This window comes from Hypanus sabinus, chromosome 10 (genome assembly GCF_030144855.1).
Source record: "Hypanus sabinus isolate sHypSab1 chromosome 10, sHypSab1.hap1, whole genome shotgun sequence".
NCBI classification, from domain to species: Eukaryota; Metazoa; Chordata; class Chondrichthyes; order Myliobatiformes; family Dasyatidae; genus Hypanus; species Hypanus sabinus.
Window position 1 is genome coordinate 130,866,800 of NC_082715.1, and position 20,479 is coordinate 130,887,278.

Genomic DNA, 20,479 nt, shown 5'->3' on the forward strand with positions numbered 1-20,479 from the left:
TCTATCTTTGCTGGTAAGTGACCCAGTTACAGGGTTTGTAACACCATATATAAAACTAACAATGCAAATTGTGCTCACAATTTGCTTAGTTTTGCATCAACATTTAATACAGTGGACTGTAGTTTATCAAAATGAAAATCAAAGTCTTCAAAACAGATGTCTGTTATGTATTTAATATTTCAGTAACATTTGAGCAATATTGTAAATGTATTGAATGATGAAGCATTCTTTGTTGTTTCCATAATACATTTTGGTTTATGTGTAAAAGTACGTGAATGGCTTACGTCATCATGTCACAACATACGTGTGCATCTCACTAAAGTAAAACAAAACTAAGACACACATTCCTGGCTCCATGATTCCTTTCAATTATTTTTTTGATCTGAGTTGCAAAATATAGTGGCAACGAGGAAGGTTTAAACGAACCTGAGATGACTTGCTAATTTTGAAGTGCTGCTAGACGTTCAGGTTTTAAAAAAAAGTGCAGCAAGACATTCAAGTTAACAAAAAGTGCATGCTTCTTCAGGAAGGGACAGGGAAGTTCAAGGTATGAAAAAGCCAGAAAACAAACAAATTGATGGGTTCATAAACAGTGATTACTAGGCAATAATAATCATAAATAAAAAATAAGCAGAAATGGCTGACTACATTAGAAGAGTAAATGTGTTCGATTGCACAAGAGAAACTTTGAAACATATAAATTAGCCAATGATAGCGAGTGCCAGTTTAGCTGAGTGCATTGGGTTTAAAGGCATACAGTTTGCTCAGAAGTTTAACGACTCCACCAAACCAGCCAAAATAAGCTTTGCTGATACTGTATTGTCAAAATAATGCAGGAGTATTTAGAAGTGAAACTACTGTTGATTGCAAAATGTTTTGGGTTTCATAAGTGGAATCAAAAGGAAGGGGAATCTATTTCAGTGTACGTGGCTGAATTGAAGAGATTGAGCATTGTCAATCTCAATGGGCTTAATAATGCACAAAAAGAAATTGTTTAGTTTGTGGGATCTTACAAAAAGCATTCAAGCACAACTCATATTTAAAAGAGCAGTTCAAGTAGCTGTATCAAAAAAGGCAGACAGAGATGCAAGTGAGTTGTGGTCAGGAATGAAAGTGAGCATGAACAAAATCGCAATGTCTAAACAGACATTGGCCGAACAAGTAGTGTTAGCGTTGTAGCAGGAGCTCACATATACCAGACCACATATATGCAGATTTAAAGGTGATACTTGCATAAAATGTATCAAGTTAGGACACATACAAAGAGCATGTCAGGCAGACAAAAATAAATTGACTGTACAGGGAAGAGAAAACTATTAAAAGTTAAGTTATGCTTTCAAAAAGGAAACTAATCTGCATGCTGTCGATGAAATATCTGATAATGATGAAAATGACACAGGACTGAGTAGTCTTGGAATTTAAAATGGGAAAGCTATCAAGGCACAAGCAATATGGCTTACACCAGAAGTGGACAACAAATTTATTGTCAACAAACCCTGATGAAGGGTTTCAGCCCGAAATGTCGTTATTACCTCCTCCCATAGATGCTGTCTGGCCTGCTGAGTTCTGCCAGCATTTCGTGTTTTTTTAACAAATTTATTAAAATGGAATTGGATACTGGCTTGGCTGTTTCAGGCAATCCACAAAAAGGTATTTCTGAACTGAAGCCTGCAGATATCTTATACTGGAGAATAGAGAACTCCTGTAGGAATGACATTCATAGCAGTCAAATACAACAACCAATAAGCCACATTGAGCTTGTATGTGGTAAAAACAGGAGGGCCAACATTGTGGGGTGTGATGGCTGACAACTACAGCTTGATGAGAGATCCATTCACCATTTTCATGCCCTGCATTAGAGTCAGTTGAAAGCAAATTAAGAAAGGTACTGGATGAAACCAAAACAATGTTCAAGGATGGCACTGGAAAACTCAAACATATCAAGAGTGAAATGGGGTTAAATGAAAATGCCACACCCAAGTTTTACAAAGCCATCCAGTTCCCTATCCATTTGTGATTAATTACCAATGAGCTAAATCGCATAGAGGCTGAAGGATTTCTTTCCAAGGTTGAGTGGAGCCCAAGGGCAATGCCAGTGGTCCCACTAGTTAAGAAGAATTGGTCTGTCAGGATCTGTGATGATTTTAAGATCATCAATCCAGCACTGAAAGTAGATCAATACCCTCTGCCCAGGATAGAGGATATCTTTCCAAACCTTTCTAGAGGGAAACACTTAAACTAGACTTAGTTGAGGCCTACCTACAAGTGGAGTTGGAAAAAGAGACCACTGTTTCTCACCATAAACAGTCACAAAGGGCGTTATCACTAAAACAGGCTTGTTTTTAGAGTAGTATTCACAGAAGGGTGTTCCACTAACAGCAGCAGCATGAACGTAGAGATGGGCTCTCTTTCTTGAAGGACATAATTACAAGATCAAATTCAAGAGGATGACTAATCACAAAAATACTGATGGATTGTTCTGTTTACCCTTGCAAAAGGAAATACCTGAAAAATTTACAGAAGTGGGCACTCTTCTTGACATATTCCCCCTAATGTAAATCAAAAGTCTCCCTATTACAGCAGAGAGCATCTAAAAGGAAACCAGGAAAGACCCCACACTGTCTCAGGTCTACATGGCCAACCAAGGTGGCTGGAATGTGCAGCAGAAATCCCAGTTCCCCTATTGTTACTAGTGCTGGATGAACTTGTCCCTGATGGAGGTTGCCTTATGTGGAGATTGAGAACTGCTGTTTGGAATGCCAACACATCGGGAAGAAGCATCTTCGTCGTACCACCCAATTACAAATGGCTTGGAGGAAAGGTTTGTCCAGAGTCTAAAGAACACACTGCGAGCAATGTCAGCAGAACACACCACATTAACCCTGAATCAGGAGCTCACCAATTTCCTCCTTGCATATCGCAATGTAGCTCACTCCACAACCAACAACTCACCAGCGATGTTGTTCCTGGGTTGACTCTTTTGTTCACCATTGGATCTCCTCAAAAAACAAAGTAAGAAGAGTATGCAGGATGAACAGCTGAGACAAATTGAAGGCTCCACAAACATGGAGGTTTGATGTTTCTCTCCTGGATAAGCAATCCTGGCGATGAACTACCGATGTAATCCAAAGTGGATATTTAGAAAGATTAAGGACAGAACTCGACCACTCTCCTACCTCAGTGCAGATTGCATCTGATATAATCTGGAGATGACACATTGATCAGTTGAAGAGAGCAGAATCAATTGGTAGAAAAGGTAGGTGCCCAGAGCTGTCAGAACCACTTCTTGCAGTCCCAAAGTCAACTCCTACAAATACCACAGAGAAGGCCCTAAAACCTGAGATCATTGTATAGCCACAAGTCTCACACACCAAGCAGTGTGACCTCCCCACTTGTCAGGAAAGACATTATCCCACAAGAGCAAGAAACAGGACAATTTAAAATTTACTATGTTGTGGATGTCTGTATAGTAGTTCCAATATATACAATAGTATACTGTGTATATAGTTCAGATACATTCTATATTGGATTGGAGTTTATAGCTAAGCAGGGAGAACTGTTGAATACTTCAATAATACTTGAGTAATATTGTAATTATATTTTGATTAAACATCTTATTACTTACATAATACATTGTGGGTTATATGTAAAAGTACATGAATGGCAAATGTCATCACGCCACCATGACATACATGTGCATCACACTAAAGTAAAAACTAAACTAAGACACACATTCTTAGCTCTGTGTTTCCTTTCAATTAGTTTTATTTTTTGAAGTTACAAAACATAACAATGTCTAAAGTTTTGAAGGGCATTTGTTTAAGTTTTAATATTCTTCTGTAATAGTCATTCAAATCTGAAACACTCAACAATTTCCTGTTAAGATAGATTTCATCCAAGTTGCCAATTAACATGGAAACTTGTAATGTTTTGTTGTATATAAAAATAAAATTAATAATCTCAAATTATAAACTTAATTTCACATACATTTTGGGAAGATAAAGATAAAAGTATAAAAGTACCAGTTTATTAGCCTGCAGCTACCTTTATAAACGTCACAATTATATGCAAACTCAAAGGAATAAAAGGGATTCTATTAATCTTATTATACATTTGAATATTTGAAACAAATCCTCTTGAGGAGGTTTTGTTTTTTTTCTCTTTCCCTGAAATAGCGCAAATACCTTTAATCAAATTTTGTCAATTTTATCTGTCAACTGTCAACCACAATTTTACAAATATGATGCTACCTGAACCATTGCAAGATGTGGCAGTTTAAAACCTAACAATTGACATATACTTTAGGCAAAATTACACTGTAATATTTAAATGTGAAAATATTCATTATTTATGGTAACAACATTTCCTTTTTTAACTATGCCAGAAACAGGAAGTGCAAACCAAATAATTACTTCCTTGGAAGAGGACATCTTGGGGCTTCCTAACAAATTTTCAGTGCTATAATGCCTGATATCCAGGAAACATGTCAACTTAATGTCACAAAACAAGAGGTCACTGATATAGGAAGATTGAGAATAATGAATAATGAAGACCTTTACCTATTCAAGTCCAAAGAAGAAACATGTAAATTAGCAAAAGAAAGAGGCACACCTGAGGACTGGGAGAAATTCAGAGACCAGCAGAGGAGGACAAAGGGCTTAATTAGGAAAGGGAAAAAAGATTATGAGAGAAAGCTGGCAGGGAACATAAAAACTGACTGTAAAAGCTTTTATAGATATGTGAAAAGAAAAAGATTGATCAAGACAAATATAGGTCCTTTACAGTCAGAAACAGGTGAATTGATCATAGGGAACAAAGACATGGCAGACCAATTGAATAACTACTTTGGTTCTGTCTTCACTAAGGAGGACATAAATAATCTTTGGGAAATAGAAAGGGACCGGGGGTCTAGTGAGATGGAGGAACTGAGGGAAAGACATGTTAGTAGGGAAGTGGTGTTAGGTAAATTGAAGGGATTAAAGGCAGATAAATCCCCAGGGCCAGATGGTCTGCATCCCAGAGTGCTTAAAGAAGTAGCCCAAGAAATAGTGAATGCATTAGTGATAATTTTTCAAAACTTCTTAGATTCTGGATTAGTTCCTGAGGATTGGAGGGTGGCTAATGTAACCCCACTTTTTTAAAAAAGGAGGGAGAGAAAAACCGGGGAATTATAGACCGGTTAGTCTGACATCGGTGGTGGGGAAAATGCTAGAGTCGGTTATCAAAGATGTGATAATAGCACATTTGGAAAGAGGTGAAATCATCGGACAAAGTCAGCATGGATTTGTGAAAGGAAAATCATGTCTGACGAATCTTATAGAATTTTTTGAAGATGTAACTAGTAGAGTGGATAGGGGAGAGCCAGTGGATGTGGTATACTTAGATTTTCAAAAGGCTTTTGACAAGGTCCCACACAGGAGATTAGTGTGCAAACTTAAAGCACACAGTATTGGGGGTATGCTATTGATGTAGATAGAGAATTGGTTGGCAGACAGGAAGCAAAGAGTGGGAGTAAACGGGACCTTTTCAGAATGGCAGGCAGTGACTAGTGGGGTACCACAAGGCTCAGTGCTGGGACCCCAGTTATTTACAATATATATTAATGATTTAGACGAGGGAATTAAATGCAGCATCTCCAAGTCTGCGGATGACACGAAGCTGGGCGGTGGTGTTAGCTGTGAGGAGGATGCTAAGAGGATGCAGGGTGACTTGGATAGGTTAGGTGAGTGGGCAAATTCATGGAAGATGCAACTTAATGTGGATAAATGTGAGGTTATCCACTTTGGTTGCAAGAACAGGAAAACAGATTATTATCTGAACGGTGGCCAATTAGGCAAAGGGGAGATGCAACGAGACCTGGGTGTCATTGTACACCAGTCATTGAAGGTGGGCATGCAGGTACAGCAGTCGGTGAAAAAGGCAAATGGTATGTTGGCATTCATAGCAAAAAGATTTGAGTACAGGAGCAGGGAGGTTCTACTGCAGTTGTACAAGGCCTTGGTGAGACCGCACCTAGAATATTGTGTGCAATTTTGGTCCCCTAATCTGAGGAAAGACATTCTTGCCATTGAGGGAGTACAGAGAAGGTTCACCAGATTAATTCCTGGGATAGCAGGACTTTCATATGAAGAAAGACTGGATCGACTAAGCTTATACTCACTGGAATTTAGAAGATTGAGGGGGGATCTTATTGAAACGTATAAAATTCTAAAGGGATTGAACAGGCTAGATGCAGGAAGATTGTTTCCGATGTTGGGGAAGTCCAGAACGAGGGGTCACAGTTTAAGGATAATGGGGAAGCCTTTTAGGACCGAGATGAGGAAAAACTTCTTCACACAGAGAGTGGTGAATCTGTGGAATTCTCTGCCACAGGAAACAGTTGAGGCCGGTTCATTGGCTATATTTAAGAGGAAGTTAGATACGGCCCTTGTGGCTAAAGGGATCAGGGGGTATGGAGAGAAAGCAAGTACAGGGTTCTGAGTTGGATAACCAGCCATGATCATACTGAATGGTGGTGCAGGCTCGAAGGGCCAAATGGCCTACTCTATTTTCTATGTTACTATGTTTCTATTTGATCCTGATGATGATTTTATTTTTAAAAAGAGTTTTTTGAGCAGAGAAGTTAACGCGAACTAGTAATCTATGACATAGCCAATTCAATAACTTCACATGTAGTTAATGTTGTTAGGTTGAAAAGTACAACTTCTTTCTTTACACAGCTACAGGGGTTTTCAGTGGGAAAGAGACACTAGTCTAAAGCATGCACCTTGTGGATGCAAATATAAATGAAACAGGTTCACAAACAGCAACAATGATTAGATAACCAGTTTTAGTATTTTTGATCAAAAGATAATTCATGTTTTTTTTCAAAATAATGCCAAGGGATAATTTTCATCCAGTAGGATGTGTTAAATGGAACCTTAACTTAATATCTTATTCAACATGTAGCTGCCTAGAAAGTTGCTTCTAGTTGATAGCTCTAGACATGCTAATGAATCTGCAAGCAATGGGTGGGAGTAGAGGAATAAGACCGAGAAGGGTTCTCTACAATGAGTTGGCCCCAGTTCAATGGGCCAAATAACTTCCATTCATGCTGTGCACATTCTATGTAATTCAATAACAACAGCATTGCTTCAGCACTGTACTAAAGTGTCAGCCTAGACTTTTGTCCTCAAAATTCTGATTGGGAATGGTTTCCATAAAGATTTGTCTCACAAAAGGCAATGGTGCTAATACACATAACATCCAACACCTAACCTTGATGACCAAAATTAAATTCAAGAATCACAAATTCATTTATCATTTTTCCATTTGGATTCAAAGAGGATATTTCTACATAAGGAAATACCTGATCTGTTTTGTTGATTGATGTTTTCTGTGCTTTCAGGACTGTTAGAAAGTCTAACGTCTTGTTTAGTCTCTTCACTTAAATGGAGGAGTCGATGCATTTGAAAAATACAAAAAAAAAACAAATATACAAGTTAGATTTACTTAGAATAATAAAAAGACCATATTTGATCAATCTACAATCTTTAAATTTATATTTCAGAAGTTGCATTTTACTATACTTTAAAAAGACTATCCATAGTTACTATGCTATTGAAAATATTAAATAAAATTGGCTTGCCTACCAGCATAGTCTGAACTTAAATATAAACCACATAAGAATGTCCATTTAATTCAAAAACTGAGTGGCTGGGTCAAAACAAATTCTAAAGAGATAGCCATAACAGATGTAACTGACAAACATCTGCTCCACCATCTAATTCAACAAAATTTTGACTTGAACAAACTGCCTCAGAGAAGGGCCTTTGTAATATAATGAGGCATCCTTCAAAGAATTTCCAATGAATGGCAGTTGCTGGTACAACTATGAATCAAATATCATACCGAATGATACACATAAAGAGACACTATTTTTCTGATATTCATATTTTTCCTTTTGGGAAGACAGGTAGTGAGAATTCTGTAACAAAATCCAAAAATCTAAAATTTGTATATGTGGTTATTATTTTGACTTTTTTTTCCTTGCAAAGTACCACAATTTTCTAGTTTGAAGTTTTGAAGTTAGTGCTAAGTAAGCCTAGGAACCAAAGCCTTGATGGGTAGCAAGAGAGCATGGGAAACATGGCCCAGTGAATGAAAAGTAACATGGAAAAAAATATCATCAGATGAGCTGGGTACTCATCCACTGGAATTTTCAAGTGATCAGATAGGATTATTGGAGTTTTACTGTATTCACCTTTTTCATGTGTACTGATTAACAAACAAATAGGTCATAAGATTAATGTTTGAAGTCTGTGCTGCACCTCTGTAGCATACAATTACTATTGAATACTAAAGCAGCCCTACTATAGCGATTAAAAATAAGCTATTGCCAGTCTAGTTCAATTCTATGTAGAGGTAATATACAACCTGTTCTGTATCCAATAATTCCCATGAGGACAACTTGAGTAGATGAGGTATTGGCCCCTCATTCTATGATTTCAATTGAAGTCTGTCAAAGGAAGCTAGAAAAAAAAGTCCTGGTAACTGTTCCTGGACAGAAATGTACAATTTTAATGCGAAGTCTGGTTAAGTAGAACCTATCGTTTTACTGTCAGGCCAAAACAGCTAGGAAAGACCTAGAAAGGTCTGTGAACTATCAGGAGGAGTAATCAAAAGGGTCGCAGAAGCAATCACACATTTGTTTCTTACCAGCACAACTGATGCTTTATTTGGGAAGCATGTTAATTAGGTCTGCTATCCTACCATTCTCAAATAGACATCATACCCACTTTACCATGTTCATGTCAGGAAGTCAAAATTGAATGCAGAAGTAATCAAAGGACATCTCCCTCAAAAAAAATCAGTTTAAGAACTAAATGCACCATTTTGAAACCTGAGATGTGACCCACATTAGATGTTGTTTCTTCTTCCTCATGTTTCTCCTCCATGATGTCTTCACACCATTTGATACATTTGCTGCTTTTGCCCCACTGAGATTCTAATCCACATATCTCAGATTCAGCCTAAGGTTATTAGGGGCCTCAGTAGCTACTAACTAAATATTTTTGCCTCCCTTATTTCATTTTCAACCAACAGAAGAAAGAAATTGGGACAGGGGGTTGTTACCATCACCTAGTAACTGAAACCATCATGCTTCAAGATTCAAAAACTTTATTGTCATTCCAACCATACATCAGCTCTGCAGGGCAGAATGAGACAGTGTTTCCCAGGGGCAAGTGCAATCATAACATAACAAATGCAACACTAAATAGTAAACACAACAATAAATAGTAAAACACAACAGCCACATGTTGGTTAAAATCAATTTATAAGTGTCCAGTGCAAGTTAAAAGTGTTCAAAGCAGAGTCAGGTAGAGCAGCTATTTAGCAGTCTGACTGCCTGTGGGAGGAAGCTGTTTAGTAGCCTTGTGGTTTTTGTTTTGATGCTCCTGTAACGTCTGCCTGATGGCAGAAGAACAGTTTATGGAGAGGGTGTGAGGGGTGTTTAATGATGTACCGTGTCTTCTGGAGGCATCGACTCTGAAAGAGGTCTTGGTCAGAAGGTAGGGAGACCCCAATAACCTTCTCTGCTCCCCTAACCACCCTCTGCAAGGCTTTTTTGTTGGCATCACTGCAGCTGGAGTACCAGGTTGTGATGCAAAAGGTCATCACACTCTCAACCACGCCTCTGTAGAATGTAGTTAAGATGTTAGTGGGGAGTGATGCTTGTTTAAGTTTCCTCAGAAAATGCAATCTCTTCTGGGCCCGTTTCACAATCCCAGTGGTGTTCCTGGACCAGGTGAGATTGTCCAAGATCTGCAAGGAACTTGATGTTTTCCACTCTCTCCACTGTGGAGCCGCTGATGCTGAGGGTGTGTGCTGAGGGTGTGTGCTTAGGCTGAGACTGTCTGAAATCGACGATCATCTCCTTGGTTTTGGTGACATTAAACATCAAGTTGTTGTCACTACACCAGCTCTGTAGGTGTTTGATCTCCTCCCTGTACATTGTTTCATCATTTTTGCTGATGAGCCCCACCACTGTGGTATCATCAGCAAATTTAATGATCAGGTTCTCCTTGAATCTGGCTGCACAGTCATGTATTAGCAGTGTAAACAGCAGTGGGCTGAGCACACAGCCTTGTGGGGATCCAGTGCTCAGTGCGATGGAGTCAGAGATGTTCCTGCCAACACAGACTGACTGTGGTCTCTCTGTCAAGAAATCCAGAATCCAGCGACACGTGGCAGTGTTAAGGCCAAACAGCGACAGTTTCTCCACTAGTCTCTGCGGGATGATGGTATTTAATGCTGAACTGAAATCAATGTACAGGATTCTGGCATAAGTGTCTTTGTTGTCCAAGTGAGAGAGAACTGTGTGCAGTGTGGTGGATATTGTGTCCTCCGTAGAGCGGTTGGAACGATAAGCAAACTGTAGAGGATCCAGCGATGAGGGGAGGCTGGCTGTGATATGAGGCTTGACAAGCCGTTCAAAACATTTCATCACTATGGGGGTCAGGGCAACGGGACGGTATCATTCAGACAAGCTACAACTGATTTCTTTGCTACAGGGATGATTGTGGAGGTTTTGAAGCATCTGGGGTCAATGGCTTGACTAAGGGAGATGTTAAAAATGTCTGTCAGGACATCTGCTAATACATCAGCACATTCCTTAAGCACACGTCCAGGGATGTTGTCGCAACCTCCCGCTTTTCGTGGGGTAACCCTGGCAAGGGTTCTCCATGTTTGCTCTGAATCAATGATTGGAGCCGGCTGGTCAGATGGTAAGAAGGGACTGGCTCTCCCCCTTGCTGTAGTGTTTGATGCTTCAAAGTGTGCAAAGAAATTGTTAAGCCTGTCTGGAAGAGAAGCGTCACTGTCATCAGTTTTCTGCCTGATCTTGTAGTCTGTCAGAGCTTGAATTCCCTGCCACATCCATCTGGTGTCACCTGTATCACAGAAGTGTCCATGTATTTTGCCCGCGTAGGCCCTTATCGCTTTCCTGATCCCTAGTGAAAGCGCAGTCCTGGCTGAGCGAAGTGCACTACTGTCCCCCGATCTGTAGGCTGTTGTCATCCATGGCTTTTGCGGTCAAGGTCAAGTTTTTCATCACAGTGACATCCTCCGTGCATCTGGCTATGTAGCCGATTACTGCCTCAGCATACTCCTCAATGCGTGTATGGTCATCATAGGAGGCTGCTGTCTTGAATATGTCCCAGTCTGTGTGCAAAAAACAGTCTTGTAGTGCTGAGGCTGCTCCTTTTGGCCAGACCTTTATCTGTCTTTGCTCTCGCACATTTAAGCAGTGGTTTATATGCTGGTGTTTACATGACAGATATGTGGTCAGAGTGGCCAAGATGGGGGCAGGGGGGCTGCTTCATAAGTGCTGTTGATAGTTTCCTGTTTCCTGGCAGAACCCAAACAGCAAATAAAAACTTCTTTCTTCCCATCCAGCTAAGATTTTCATTTATGAATGATTCATCTTGTTATTAACACATTTAAAGACACTACACATTAGATAAAATAGTAGATGCATTCTCTTACATTATACCCAAAATTTTTAAACCTCCTTTTTGATTCTCGGCTAAATAATGTACTCTTTCATTGATTCTATTGTGGTTCTTGGATTTACTGAGTATGCCTGCAGGAAAACAAGTCTCAGGGTTGTACATGGTGATATATCTCACACACACAAACACACACACACACACACACACACACACACACACACACACACCACCCCCACCCCCACCCCATAATCAATTAATAAATTTACTTTGGACTTACTAATGATAATGTTTCTCTTCTTAAAGTATCCACAGTCAATTTGTATCTAGTTCTATGCTATTGTTGGTCAAGTCTGTTCCACGAGGGGCAGATGAGCAATCTGTGTTTAACTCTAGATTTTTCTTGCTCTCTAGTTTCCTAACTGCTGTTACCCAGAGGTAAGAACTCAAATTCAATATGGATTTAGATTTCAGACTCAGTTTGAAAAGAATGCTCAATACAAATATTTCTTTACAAAAATTCATATTCAAAGCCCCTTCTGATTAAAAAAAATTAAATGACGCTTTTAATTTCCAGAGCATTTGGGAAGAAGTGCTCATAATAGGAGTTAAGTTTTCTGAGCAAAGAACTAGAAATAATTAAACAATTAAACATTAGTAACTCTAATAGAAGAGGTTAATTTCAACAAATTGTAAGTTATCTTTATTCATTACTTAAAAACCTGATGAAAAGTCTTTACTTGAAGTGTCAGCCTTGTTTCTTTCTGTAGATGCTGCCTAACCTGCTGAGTGTTTCCGGCATTTTCCTATCTGCTCTCTGAAGGAGTTATCATTTTAGTCACATTCTCTCTTTCACATATCCAGGCAAAGATATTTCTTAATTTCTTCAAATGTTGGTTTCAGAAGATAACTTAAAGTAACACTTAGTTCTGCCCCACCTTCCTCTATGTTCCAGGGTAGCAACTTCAAAATTAAATTATTTAAGCAACAATTCCATTGCTGGTAAACAACTGAAGTTTTCATTTCTCTAAAACATGGTATACATTTCCTTTCTTTTTTAAAATTAAATGTTTTTAAAAATATTCATAATTATCTTCACTTGTGAGGCTTTTTAACTGATAGACTGTATAGAGGTTATTCCTTCTCAGAGAGCACTAAATTAAAGTAAGCTTAACTTATCAGGTTAGCTCAGGTTCAAATGTGCACATCTAGTTATCTTATCAGAATGCGTACACTTGTAAATCACCAATATAAAATTCTGTTCCACTAAGATAGAACAGCAAACCATATCTGCAAAAGTAGAATCAGTATTTTGAGAAAAGTTCTTTTTCTTTTGGAAAATGTTTTTAAATTTTCTCAGATTCTTGGGATACGAGAATATTTTGTGGAAATGCAGAGATATAGAAATCAGATTGCCAGAAGTCTGTGCTTATCCATTTCCTATAAAATGTTGAACATTGATCTGATTTCTCATGGGAGGAGGAAAAAAAATTGGCAAATTTCTATCCCTATGTGCTATAAACAAATGTTTCAGAACAGAACACCTAGCATTCCTATATGACACAAGTTAAAGGTTACAAAAATATATGAAAATGTTAAAAATGCATTGAGGATGTCCTATCTGTTCCCAAGCCTGCAACCCTGAATCTTGCCATGTGATCCTTGGCTCTAAATTGACCAATACATAAGGTTCCAAGCATTAAAGTAAATGCAGTTGAGCTCGTCAGTGCTCCCTAACCTGCCACTGCCTCCTCTGCCCATCAGACTTGCTTAAGTTATCTTCTACATTTTTCTCCTCACGTAGTCGTACTGCTACTGTGCTTCCTATTCCTCATCGCCCCCTGCCAAATTAGTTTGAAACCTCACAACAAGGATACTCGGTCCCCGTCCGACTTAGGTGCAATCCACCCCCCATGTACACACCCCACTTATCCCAGTGATCCAAGCACCTAAACCCTTCCTTCCTGCACCATCTACAGTGTTGTACATTTTTAAAAAAAAAGCATTTTGTACCTTTTTTTATTCATTCATCTCTGATTTTCCTGGAGAATCAGCAATATTGTTGGTGGACTAGATTTTTTACTATAGTTTGTATTTTTTTTGGTTGCCATTAATGAAGGTAGTTTGTTATCCCAGACCTTTACTTAATCTTTCTAACTGATATTTGATTTGAATTCATTCCTCTAGATCATCAATCAAGGTAATCATTTTTAATTAATCCCTCCAGGGTAGGATTACTCTCTTCCACTCAAGTTTTTGGTTCTAAGATGGCTGAAGAATCCCATGTAGGATCTGCAAACTCCGCAGTGAACAATGCAAACTCTTCTTTTTTTTGTAATTTATTTTTTATCAACAATGCAAACTCTTCAATGGAAACATGCATAACCTGAGAGCAGCGGAAGGAAGTCATTACATCTGAAGCTGCCTGCTCACATACCCCTTCAAACACCATCTGCCTTAACTGTGGCAGAGTCTGTGGATCCCACATTGGACTTTTCAGCCATCTCCGAAACAAATAACTGAAATGAAAGCCAGTAATATCTAAAAAAGATAAGAAAAAGTATTAAAAGATGATAGTGATATACTTCCAGTGAAAATCCATGGCCTCATCTCTCAAGTGAGGTTGAGATCCTTTCTTCAAAAAAGAAAAAAATATATATATAGAACATTCCATTCAATAGGCAATAGGGCTAAATTGCCATCGTGCACAGAACTGTTTTGCTAATGCTCAATTGAACAATGTAATGTGTTATGCTTAAATTTGTAGCTGTGTCCCTACTACATACCAACATAGGAGTCATACATTACTAAAGTACAAGATGATATGCTAATCCTGTATTCTGTTAAAAGTCTACCTTCCAGCACTAAATATTTGCAGTCCAAGGAGCTGTATATAATTCACACTGCCATTTTTCATAGTTCCTCTGAGAACTAATAAAGAAAGAGGAGTACTGAACTGTAACTGTTTTAATTCTATACAGCTTAACACTAAAACATATAGTCCCTTTTTTTTCTTTCATAAAAGCAAAAAGTTATGCAGCCTGTTTGTAAGGAGTGCAATTTTAAAAATTATGGTCTGCATCATTGTGAGAAAGAATGTTAAAATTTTTTTGGATGCAGTTGATATTGTAATTCACTGATAGTTATTATCCTTCCCTAGTTTTCCTTGAGAAGGTAATAGTGTATCTATAATAATTGCATTTTAATTTAGAGTCATAAAGAGTTCATCATAATGGCAAAGAAATACAACAAGGTCACGCATGGAACAAACCAAGAAAGAGTGTTGGTTTACTTTAAAAAACAAATCACTTTTTTATTACTTTTTATTATTGGGTTGTGGATGTTATTTGCAAGGTCAGCAAATGTTATCCATCATTAATGATATTACAGGAAATATACTAGCATGGATAGAAGATTGGCCTACCAGCAGCAGGCAAAGAGTGGGAATAAAGGAAGCCTTTTCTAGATAGCTTTTGGTGACTAGCGGTACCACAGAGGTCAGTGTTGGGACTGCTTCTTTTCATGTCATATATCAATGATTTGGATGACAGAATTGATGGCTTTCTGGCAGGCAAGTGCAAGGGCATGCAATATTGAGAAAGCAGTGAGTATGCAGAAGGACTCACACATGAAGAGAATGGACAAAGAAGTGCCAGATAGAATAGAGTGCAGGGAAGTATATAGTGATGACTTAACAGTAGGTAGAAGGGAAACCGATGTAGATTATTTTCTAAATGGGGAGCACCTAAAGGTCAACTTGCAGATTGCCCATCTGGTTGTACTTCTACTCCCAGCATATAAGCAGAGACTGTGGACTGCAGCACCAGTAATGAGGACCACAAAGATATGGTCAAGGGAGGAAGAGAGGTGTTTACAGGACTGCTTCAAGTCAGTGAACTGGACCATACTCAGATCTGAATGAGTATGCCATCACCATCAGGAACTTCATCAAGACTGATGTCGATGAGTGTATGCCTTTGAGAAAATATCAAGTCCATCAAAGCCAGACACCCTGGATGAACCAGTTGATTCACAGTCAGCTGAGGGCAAGACCTGTGACATTCAACACTGAGAGTGAAAAAGCAATTCCATGAGAAGTTACAAAGATAATTGGATGCACAGCAGCTGTGGCAGGATTTGCAGGCTATTACTTCCTATAAGGCAAAACTTAACAACATAAATGGCAATGATGCTTCACTCGCCGATGAACAATGGGTTTTTTTTTTGCACACTTTGAAAGGGAGAATATACCTATGTAAATCCCCAAGAGGGTAAACCCTTGCAAGGTCTCAGGCCCCAATGCTGTACCTGGCAGAGTACTGAAAATCTGTGCCAACCAACTGGCTGGAATGTTTAAAAGACATCTTCAAACTCTCACTGCTGCAGTCAGAGGTTCCCTCCTATTTCAAAATGGCATCAATCATTCTGGTGCTCAGGAAAAGCAGGGCAAGTTGCTTCAATGATTATAGTCTGGTAGCACCCACAGACTCTGTGCTGAAGTGTTTCGAGAGGTTGGTGATGGCTAGAATTGATTTCTGCCAGAGTAAGGACCTGAATGCACTGCAATTTGCCTACTACCACAACAGATCTGCAGCAAACACAATCTCATTGGCTGTCCACTTGGCTTTGGTGCATCCAGATAACAGCAAACCATAGCACATCGGCCTGCTTTTTATTGATTACAGCTCAGTGCTCAACATCCCCAACCCATTATTACTAATCAATAAGCTTCAAAACCTGGACCTCTGTATCCCCCACCTGCCACTGGATCCTCAGCTTCCGTTTTGGGAGACCACAATCAGTTCAGATCAGTAATAACATCTCCTTCTTGCTGACAATCAACACTGACGCACCTCAGGGATGTGTGTTTAACCCAGTGCTCTACTCTTCGACACTGACAAATGTCTGGCTAGGCACAGCCCACATGCCACCTATAAATTCACTGTTATTGATAGAATCTCAGATGGCAACGAGAAGGTGTACAGAAGATAAAGAGAATGGCTGATTGAGTTGTATCACAACAACTCATACTCAACATCAGTAAGACCAAGGATCCGATTGTGGTCCTCAGGAAAGGGAAGTCAGGAGAACATACACCAGTCCTTACTGAGGGTTGAAACATAGAAACATAGAAAACCTACAGCACACTACAGGCCCTTTGGCCCACAATGTTGTGCTGAATATGTACTTACTTTAGAAATTATCTAGTGTTACTCATAGCTCTCTATTTTTCTAAACTCCATGTACCTGTCCAGGAACCTCTTAAAAGACCCTACTGTATCGCCTCCACCACCATTGCTGGCAGCCCATTCCATGCACTCACCACTCTCTACGTAAAAAATTTACCCTTGACATATCCTTTGTATTTACTTCCAAGCACCTGAAAACTGTGCCCTCTTGTGTTAACCATTTCAGCCCTGGGGAAAAGCCTCTGACTATCCACACGATCAATGGCTCTCATCATCTTATACACTTCTGCCAGTCACCTCTCATCCTCTGTCACTCCAAGGAGAAAAGGCCGAGTTCACTCAACCTATTCTCATAAGGCATGCTGCACAGTCCAGGCAACATCCTTGTAAATCTCCTCTGCACCCTTTCTATGGTTTACAGTGGAAAGGATGAAAGGCTTCAGGTTCCTGGGTGTTAGCAACTCAGAGGATCTATCCTGGGTCCAACACATCGAAACAATCATGAAGAAGGCACACAAGTGGAAGAATTTGTGAAGATTTGGTAGCATCTCACCATAGATACTTGCAAATTTATACAGATGTATAGTGAAGAGCATTCTGACTGGTTGCATCACCGCCTGATATATCCAACAGGAAGTAAAGTGTTGCAAATTCAGCCATCATAGGCACAACCCTCCCCTCCACTGAGGACATTGTCAAGAGGTGGCAGCATCCATCATTAAAGACCATCACCATCTGGGACATGCCCCCTTGACATTACTACCATTAAGGAGGAGATACAGTGCCTATAAAAAGTATTCACACCCCGCCCCCCCGAAACTTTTCAGATTTTTTTGTTTTACAACGTTGAACCACAGTGGATTTAATGTGGTTTTTTTGACACTGATCAACAGAAAAGAGTTTTTTATGTCAAAGTGAAAACAAATTCCTACAAATTGGTCTAAATTAATTACAATTATTAAACACAAAATAATTGATTGCATAATTACTCATCCCCTTCAGGTCAGTATTTAGTGGATGCACCTTTGGCAGCTATTACAGCCTTGAGTCTGGGTGGATAGGTCTCTACTAGCTTTGCACATCTGGACATTGCAATTTTTTTGCATTCTTCTTTACAAAACTGTTCAAGCTTTGTCTGATTGCAAGGGATCTTAACTGCCCCTTTAAAGTCCAGCCACAAATTCTCAATTGGTTTGAGGTCTGGACTCTGACTTGACCACTTCATGACATTAACTTTGATGTTTTTAAACCATTCCTGTGTAGCTTTGGCTTTATTCTTGGGGTTATTGTCTCACTGGAAAACATATCTTCTCCCAAGTCACAATTCTCTTGCAGACTGCATCAGGTTTTCCTCTAGGATTTCCCTGTATTTTCCTCAGGATTTTCCCTACATTCATTTTACCCTCTACCCTCACAAGCCTTCCAGGGCTTGCTGCAGTGAAGCGTCCCCACAGCATGATGCAGCCACTACCATGGTTCACGGTAGGTATGGTGTGTTTTTTGTGATGTGCGATTTGGTTTATGCCAAACATATAATTTAGTCTGATGGTCAAAAATCTCAGTTTCGGCTTCATCAGAACATAGAACCTACTTCCAGCTGATTTCAGAGTCTCCCACATGACTCTGTCAAACTCTAGCCAAGATTTCATGTGAGTTTTTTTGCCCCCAACAGCAGCTTCCTCTTTGCCACTCTCCCATAAAGATGCTACTGGTGAAACGCCTGGGCAACAGTTGTTGTACCCAAGATCCACAAACCTGCTTGTCCAGGTAGACCCATTGTTTCAATTGTTCCTGCCCCATTGAACTCATATTTGCATACCTCAACTCTGTTTTGTCCACCCTAGTTCAGTCACTTCCTACCTACATCCGAGACACTTCACATGCTCCGGTTCTTTTCAATGATTTTCAGGTTCCTGGGCCCCCTCATCTTATTATCACCATGGATGTCCAGTCCCTATACACCTCTATTCCCCACCAGGAAGGCCTCAAAGCTCTACACTTCTTTCTGGACACCAGACCTAACCAGTTCCACCACCACTCTCCTCTGCCTAGTGGAACTTGCCCTCATTTCTAAATAATTTCTCCTGCACTCATCGATTTCATCCACTTTGCCTCCAACTTTCACCTTGCCCTCAAATTTATCTGATCCATTTCTGACACCTCCTTGCCATTTCTCAATCTCACTGTCTCTGGAGACAGCTTATTCCTTGATGTCCACTATAAGCCCATGGAGTCTCACAGCTACCTGGACTCTACCTCTTCCCACCCTATTATTTGTAAAAACACCACCTCCTTCTTTCATTTCTTCCGTCTCCACTCTCAGGATGAGGCTTTTCATTCCAGAACAAAGGAGATGTCCTCCTTCTTCAAAGAAAGGGGCTTCCCTTCCTCCACCATCAACACTGCCCTCAACCTCATCTCTTCCATTTCACTCACATCTGCTCTTACCACATCCTCCCGCCACCCTACCAAGGATAGGGTTCCTCTTGTCTTCACCCAGCACCCCACCAGCCTCTGTGACCAGCACATAATTCTCCGAAACTTCAGCCAGCTCCAGCAGGATCCCACCACCAAGCACATCTTCCCCTCCCCCCACCCCATGTTTTGCTTTCCTCGGGGATCACTCCCTCACTCCCTATGCGACTACCTTATACATTTGTCCCTCCTCAGTGATCTCCCTCCTGGCACTTATCCTTGCAATCAGAACATGTGCTACACCTGCCCCTACACCTCCTCCCTCACTATCATTCAGGGACTTAAACAGTCCTTCCAGGTGAGGTGACACTTCACCCATGAGTCTGTTGGGGTCATTTACTGTATCTGGTACTGCCAGTGTGGCCTCCTGTATATCAGCGAGTCCTGACGTAGATTAGGAGACTGCTTCACCGAGCACATATGCTCCTTCCACCAGAAAAAGCAGAATTTCACAGTTGCCACCCATTTTAATTCTTCCCATTCTGATATGTCCATAAATGGCCTCCTCCACTGTTGGGATGAGGCCACATTTAGATTGGAGGAACAACACTTTGCCTCCAACCTGATGGCTTGAACATCAATTTCTCGAACTTCAATAACGCACCCCCTCCCCTTCACCATTATCATTTTCCGCCCCCTTTTCCCTCTTCTTGCCTGCCCATCTCGTGCTCCTCCCCCCTTTTCTTTCTTCCATGGTCTTCTGTCTTTTTCACCAATCAACTTCCCAGCACTTCATCCCTCTCCTTTCAGGTTTCACCTATCACCTTGTGTTTCTCTCTCCCCTCCCCACACCTTTTAAATTACTCCTCAGTTTTTTCCTCCACTCCTGCTGAAGGGTTTCAGCCTGAAACATTGACTGTACTTTTTTTCCATGGATGCTACCTGGCCTGCTGAGATCCTCCAGTACTTTTGTGTGCGTTGCTTGGATTTCCACCATCTACAGATTTTCTCTTGTTTTTAAACAGTTGTATGTGCAGTCTCTCCAACCTCAGCCACTGAAGTTTGTAACTCCTCCAGAGTTGTTATAGGTCTCTTAAAGGCCTCCCTCACTGGTCCCCTTCTTGCACAGACACCCAATTTTTGAGGACAGCTTGCTCCAGGCAGATTTACAGCTGTCCCATATTCTTTCCATTTCTTGATGATTGACTTAACTGTACTCCAAGGAATATTCAGTAACTTGGAAATTTTCTTGTTACCATCTCCTGACTTGTGGTTTTTCAATAACATTTTGGTGGAATTACTTGAAGTGTTCTTTTGTCTTCATGGTGCAGTTTTTGCCTGGACACTGACTCACCAGCAATTTGGATATTCAAGATACAGGAAGTT

The 20,479-nt window shown here is 40.0% G+C and overlaps 1 protein-coding gene across 3 annotated transcripts in view; it reads right to left on the reverse strand.

Annotated features, from left to right (window-relative positions):
* The window catches only part of armc2 (armadillo repeat containing 2), a 109,896-nt gene that overhangs the window by 66,956 nt on the left and 22,461 nt on the right, over positions 1-20,479 (reverse strand). For all 3 annotated transcript variants that reach the window (XM_059982986.1, XM_059982987.1, XM_059982984.1), the window contains exon 6: positions 7,349-7,425. In XM_059982986.1, coding sequence (XP_059838969.1) covers positions 7,349-7,425 — 77 coding nt within the window. The remainder of the gene's footprint in view (positions 1-7,348; positions 7,426-20,479) is intronic.